At 40.9% G+C, this 7,309-nt stretch overlaps 1 protein-coding gene across 1 annotated transcript; it reads left to right on the top strand.

The window, feature by feature from the left end:
• The first annotated feature begins 5,788 nt into the window (after nt 1–5,788).
• Nucleotides 5,789–6,748, top strand: LOC120526691 (olfactory receptor class A-like protein 1). The gene has a single exon (XM_039749849.1). It carries the CDS (start codon nt 5,789–5,791, stop codon nt 6,746–6,748), a length of 960 nt encoding a protein of 319 aa, XP_039605783.1.
• Nucleotides 6,749–7,309: the final 561 nt, after the last annotated feature.

Here is a 7,309-nt window from a genome sequence, read left to right as displayed (position 1 = left end):
CATTATAAAATATGTACTTTTGCTTGGTATGTGTAAAGATGGACAGCACTGGGCTGAAGGTAGTTCATGTTCAAGATGAAGTTTATTTTCATGCATCCGGAGTAAAACCAACATGCAATATGTCACCACTCACCAGCACCACCATCAGCAAAATTCCTGATCCTGAGACCACCATACAATCTACAGATAGAAGGAAGACTTTGGAGACAAAAATTTTCTGGCTACCTGAAGCGGTTCCTGACTGTTTATTTAGACAATCGGGAGTTTCCAAGAGTTCAAGGATATCAGAGTGCTATCATGGGTGATCTGAAAGTGTCCCCATGGGGTTGTTTGAGTCACCTCGCCCAGAGGACATGAATGATTATGGGAACAAAAACTTGACTGGCTGGAGGTATAGAGGCCAGAGGACATTGAGGAAGAATAAAGAGGGCTGTGAGCAAATGGATAAGTAACCCCACCATTAGTCTTGGGCTAGTTAAGGTATTCCCAGAGTGTCTATAGAATGAATGTCTTAGTTGTCTTCTATCAACTGGTTTTCTCATTTGTCCATGCCTTCTTCTTAACTTTATTTTATGTTAAATAAATGTTGTGAAAGTTGCATGCTTCTAATTGTTCTTAGCTTTTTGGTCAAGGATGCTTAACAAATGCCCTTATTTTAACAACTAATTGACTAAATGGTTTAACTGCCAAGACCAAACACATCTGGTAAAAATCCTTGGCTGCCAGGTTCGCCCTCTCTGTGGGCCTCATTCTCATGGCCTCTCCAGAGCCCTCCATCAGTCCTCTGTGTTTACTGCGCCCTCGCTCACTGTTGTCTCTGCAGGGTTCCTCTGGGAGAGGAGAACATATCACAGTATACACACTCTTCACCAGGGACGGACTTATTTAAGTAACTATAAAAATAAATGAACGCAGGATTGAGGAAAAAATCAACCTCAGAAGGTGGACTGACTCGATCGCAAACGCAGGTAAGATCTTTACAGAATGACACTCGCCTCCTAGTGTAACAGCTTTAGTTTTTAACTTTACTCTGTTGAAATTTGTTCAAGAAGACTCATGCCACACAATAATACACATTACAAGCTGACCGGCCTCCACCAGAAGAATTTAAAGTGCATCTAAATACTCTGTCAGAAGCACTTATCATCTCTAGTGAAAGAGCTAGATACTCAAAAACATGATCTTACTAACAGGGTATCTTAAAATTAACAAAAAAAAAGTGGAATACTGTGTGGACTGTACTTAAGTTAGCAGTGAAGGCCTTTGAAATTTGTTCTTGGAAAATTTCTACAGAGGGGATGGTGAGCAGTCACTACATGAACAAGAAAAAGGGCCACTACGAGAAGCAAACAAGTCAAAATGGAGAAATAGACGTCCTTCAGGAAGGGCCAGGAGATTTGGGAAGTGACCACATTTCACCAGCACTGCCATTATTCATAAGGTGGTAGGCAGGGTGCAGGACACTTTAATTTGGAGGTTCTTTAATAAATTGTCCAAAAAGTTATGTGATCTGACGTAATGCAATAACAAAAATTGGTAGTATGGGATAAATTATAGAAATATACACACAGATATACAGATTTATTAAAATATTTATACACTGTATTATGTGTATAATATATAATATATAGGCATGTATCACCACATGGGTACAGGGAAGAACATGTTATGTAAAACCAGACGTTGCCTAGCATCAAATCCATATATTTGCACACAAACACACACACACACACACACACACACAGTATGTACATTCAAAGTATAAAACGATACTCACACACCCATTTTAACCCACTTCAGGGTTGCAGGTGGTTAGTGCCCTGAGCCTTGCATATTCCATTATACACACACAACCACAGACATATATACTTAAACAGATATTTTCTGGACAGTCATGCTAGCTACTCTCTGTATATTCTCTCTGTTTAAATATAAGGTCATTTTGAAATGTACATGCTGTTGGAAGAGATGACAAAACACAGCAGAAAATAGTGATCATCCAAGCAGCAGCATGCATATTTATTCATTTGTGGCCAGGATTTCTACCTTTCTACGGTTCGTTAACCACTATACTGAATTCTTAAAGCTGCTCATCTTGAAATGTGGTGATTTACTATGCCATTCTCAGTTCACTTCACTGTTTGCTTAATTGAAGTTTAGTTTTGTCTTCTTTTGTTTAGCATGGACCTGCAGAGGTTATTAAGGGTAACTCACAGATCCAGAATGCCAGATTATGCCAAGTGCCTGGTCATTTTTTGTGTTTTTTTTGCCCATTCGCTATGTGTGGGTTTCCTCAAGCTACTCTTGTTTTCCTTCCACAACCCAAAATTATGCCAGTGAGGTTAACTGCCGATTATTGTCCGCAGGGTGACTGGCCATGTATGCCCTGCTGTGGACTTGTTTTGTATCCAGGGTTGTTGTCTGAGTTGCACCTGATATTTCTGGAATAGGCATTTGCCACCTATATCCCTGACTTTGCGCAAGCTTTGAGAATTATATAATGTATATTGTAGATGACATAATGAATGGAGAGGCATCTCAACTTGGATGATAAATATCTTATCCAACTAAGTGGCCATAACAGAAGGACGGCATGGATGGAGGTACATCCAGGCCAGGATGATGTCTAATTCTAATCCCAGTAGCATTAAAAGACTAATGGATGGGCTGGGGGAATTTGTCTACCAAAGGCAATTCATCACCCAGTACAACAGGTGGCAGTCCTTCTCTATCATGGTCCCAGGTTGGACACCAACGGGGTTGCATGTGAGCTTTAGTTCTATAGAGCAGCCATATGGGTTCCCAAAGTACCATCAAATGGCATTGCCAGGAGAAGACCCCCTGTTCTGAAGAGCTTCCCCATGACCTGGAAGTGCTTCCACTGTGCAATGCTACAGCACTGGAAGTATTCCTGGGTTCAACATAAAAATCAGGATGCAGCAGACACAGCTCACCTGGAGGAGTGAAAGGAGAGGGAGAGGATTGCTGATCAGAATGTGGTTGTGGTTAAGGTACTATGAGAAATAAAGAAACCTTTGTTTGAACCCAGGAATGTGTTGGGCCCAATTGTGACTGGGGTTTGGTACTCAGTGGCACCCCCTCCAGTATTTTTTTTGTTTCTGAAAAACACTTGTAAGCATTAAAAAATAGGAAAATATTCAACAGATGTCATAAATTGGTCATTACTAATAATGTCTGTTGCATATATATATTGTAAAAACCCCAGGTACAATGGTCCAAAAGAAGGAACTTACCGAGAAGTCCAATAAAGTTTGTTAACTGTTTATTAACACAAAACAACTCATGAACTATGTATGTACACCTCCGATATTATGGCCTTGAGGGATGCCATCTTCACTGGCAGATCAGATCACGCCAACATGTCTGCACTCACTGATGCCTTCAACACTACTGGCCAAAGCCCACCTTAGCGGCACGTCTCCATCTCCCATCCATGGCTCGAACCTGACTGTCTGCTCTCACCAGATTAGACCAGATAAAAAGATCCCCACCACCCCTTAAACAGGTTTACTTACATATTCAGCTAAACTGGAAAAATGTTGATTCATCCACCCACTTCCCATAGATGGTCAGCTATAGTCTCAGTTCACTGCTAGTTCTACAAGGTTTTAATAACCTTTGAAACACGGTCAACATGTCACTCACAGCCCCTGAACAGGACAATACATACAGCTGACATTTTAAACCAGAGAGGGCACTCATCTAGTGAACCTCCAACCAAAACGATGTCAAAGCGTTAAGAAGATATAAAAAAACAAAACAGGACAAAACACCAAACCGCACAGCCCTGCTGAATCTACAGCACCCCCATGTACTCAAGTCCTGTGCTTTTTAGGTTCAATCTTTGGCTTTTGTTTCAACTAGTTTCAGAATTAATGAGCCATTTTCCCTCTAACTCAGTTTATTCTTTCTTATTATAAATTTTAAAAAGTACACTAGTGTAGGAATTATGTTGCTAAGAAATGTAGAAACACTTGTACGGTATATTTGACATCATTGTAAATGCCTGATTCTCTTTTGTTATTTTCCTAGTAATTCTCTTTTTTCTGTAATGTTCGCTCCCTTAATTGTTTCCTAATAATGACAAATTACTAAGAGTGCAAAACACACGGGTGCCGGCAAATGTTGAAAGCCCACTTGAGTGTCAGGCCCACCGGGGTGCTCATTAGTCAGCAACAGCTTAAATAACCCAAACACCCAGAAAAGTGGAAAGAAAATCATCGAGATAGAAGGCTTTAAATCGAGCATAAAAACATTTCATTATCCTCAGGTATAAACAGTAGTGCTTGCTAATTCTCAATAATCATCACTTTTACAATTTTTTGTTTGACAGCAAATCAAAGAAACTGGGAGGTAACAATTTTCCTAATAAATGTGAGAGGAGAGGTTAGGAGTGCGCACTGATACAACACATTGCTGCACCCACCACATGACAAAGTCTACTGCTCCTCTTAAATGTCGTATTCCTCAGAGATCCATTTTGGGTCCTATCTTATTCTCTATATACCTTCACCCTATTGGAGCTATTTTTAGGGAATTTAACATTTCTTTTCACTGCTATGCTGATGATACTCACGTTTATATTCCCGTCTGCAACTCTGCAATAAATCAACTGCACAACTGTCTTTCTGAACTAAGTTCCTGGATGGCTAATAATTTTCTTGATCTGACTCAAAATAAAATGGAGGTGCTTATAGTGGGTCCATCAGTTAAAACCCAAATTGGTCTTGGACTTCTCGGCTCTTTCTCTGTCTTTTGCAAACCACAAGTCTGCAATCTTGGTGTTATCTTTGACAGTAACCTCTCTTTTGAGAAACAAGTTAATTCTGTAGTCAAGAGTTGCGTTCTCCAGCTTCATCTATTACGTAACATCAAGCCTTTTTTATCGTCTAGGGATCTTAAGAAAGCTACTCATGCTTTTATCTTGTCTCGCCTTGATTACTGCAACCCGCTCTATTAACAAATCCCTGATACGCAGGTTACAGTTGGTTCAGAATGCTGCCGCTCGCTTTCTGGTTGGGGCAAGAAAGTCTGATTCTGTTTCTCTGTGTTACACCATGTAGAGTACATCTCAAGTTGGACCAACAGCAAAAACAAAAGCAAAGTTTAGTCTTTTTTGTGGGGTTAGCAAACAAACAAACCAACATACAAACAGCATATGATTTTATTTATAACTTGCTAAAGTACCTGGTTTTGCCCAGGTATAAATAAATGGGTAATAGCAGTGTTTTGGAAATTCAACATCACTAAATATAACCCCCAAAGAAATAAAAACACACTCTTGGATAAAACATATATTCCCATGAAAATTGTAATCCAGATTAGTTGAGAGGAGAATACCATAGGTGCCAAGGTCTTTAAGGAGTCCACGCTTTGCTCACCACAAACCTTTATGCATGCTAAAAAGGTCCTCCCATCAGCCCCAATGAACTCTGCTGCCTGATGGGAATTGTAGTCCCAGCATTGATGCTGGCTTTTAGGTGCCCCCCCTTCCATTATAACCCCTTTTCTCTATACGATATATAACCTATATTTTAAATTGGACGAACACACATGCTAAATTTTGTTAAAATCAGTTCATCCATTTTGTGCAGGGTGGCAAACAAGCAAACTGATTTTCATTTATACAGGTAGATAAAGATTTAGCATTTGATTGAAGGATTAGTTGGAGTGAAGCCCTTCCAGACAATGATAGCAGACTCCAGCCTTTATTGTGGGACCAGACTGACTGCTTCCTCTGTTTTCTTACAGACATAGAGTCGTCACCATGGACAGAGGACCCGCTGTCAAAGCTGCCGGCTTCCTCGTCCTTACTGTCATCAGCATTCCTGCCAACCTGGCCGTGTGCAGCGCCTTCCTTTGCAGCTTCTTTGCCGAAGGGAAACTCACGACAGCTGACATCATCTTGTGCCATTTGGCTTTGGTCAACCTCTTGGTGGCTTTTGTTCGCAGTATCCCACAGACACTCGCAGCCTTTGGCTACCAGAACTTGTTTGACGATTTGGGCTGTAAGCTGAGTCTTCTTTGTTTCCGTATCCTACGTGGGCTCTCCATCAGCCTCACTTGTTTACTAAGCACCTACCAAGCCATACTTATTGCACCTGCATCTTCAAAGCTCCTTGCCCCGCTGAAACACAGAATTCCAAAGTATCTCCCACACATTTTCCTGTGCCTCTATGTCTTCTGCTCCATTACCAGTGTCCACACCATCCTGTATGCAGTGTCCAAACTGGTCAACAACACCATTCCACCGTACACCTTTAATTTAGATTACTGCTTTGTCAGGTACACCGATTACTCAGCCTACCTCGGCACTGGCCTCTCCAACTTTTGGAAGGATTTTGTCTTCATAGTATTGATGACGGTCATGAGTTTTTATATTGTGATCCTACTCTACAAGCACGGCAAAAAAGTCAAAAGTATCCGCAGCTCAGATCGGGGTTCAGTGGGTGCCAGGGCAGAGACAAAGGCTTCTCGAGCTGTGGTCACTTTGGTCATCCTGTATGTCATCTTCTTTGGGGTGGACAATGCCATCTGGCTCTACTCCCTAACAATTGTCAGGGTAGCACCCCTTCTTTCAGACCTCAGGGTCTTCTTCTCTTCCCTTTACACCTCAGTTTGCCCTATGGTGGTCATTATCACCAATCCAAAGGTGAAAGCCAAAATTAAGATGACCAGAACAACGAAACTTAGTCATTCAGCTCCAAACACATCTTCTTCAGTCTAAATCTTGGTTTCTTTAAAAAAAAAGAAACATTTTACCATTGAACAATGGTAATAAAAATGGTGTTCAAAAGTCCTTGAATTCCAGGATGGAAAAGCTGTTGAAATGCCTTGGTAGCAAAGCTTACACATAACTGAACTGTTATCCAAGTCAACTTCCAAATTATAACTATGTAAATCATTAGCTTCCATCTTCTAACAATGTGAGCTGTAGTCGGTGAAGTTGCTCACTTAGGGGTACACAGCAAGTCAAGGCTGGGGGCAGAAATTGAAGGCTTATGGTTCACATTGGGATGTCTTAGTCACTAGGTTGCAGCACTTTGAATTCTTACACGTACAGTACTGTAGTGACATAAAAATGTAAAGATGAACGATATTGTATTTATTATACTGCACATTTTTTAAATGAACAAGTTTATTAAAAAGTGGAAACACAGGGTCCACAAAGATTCACTACAGCCTCCATACAAGCAGCACCTTTCCGGTAACCTTTAGCCATTCATCCTGCCGCTTTGCAATCTGCATTATCTGGTTGATGTCACCAGAGCCTTCAGCATCTTGGCAA

Source organism: Polypterus senegalus, chromosome 3 (assembly GCF_016835505.1).
Source record: "Polypterus senegalus isolate Bchr_013 chromosome 3, ASM1683550v1, whole genome shotgun sequence".
NCBI lineage: Eukaryota > Metazoa > Chordata > Cladistia > Polypteriformes > Polypteridae > Polypterus > Polypterus senegalus.
This window is presented reverse-complemented; position numbering and strand designations above follow the sequence as displayed.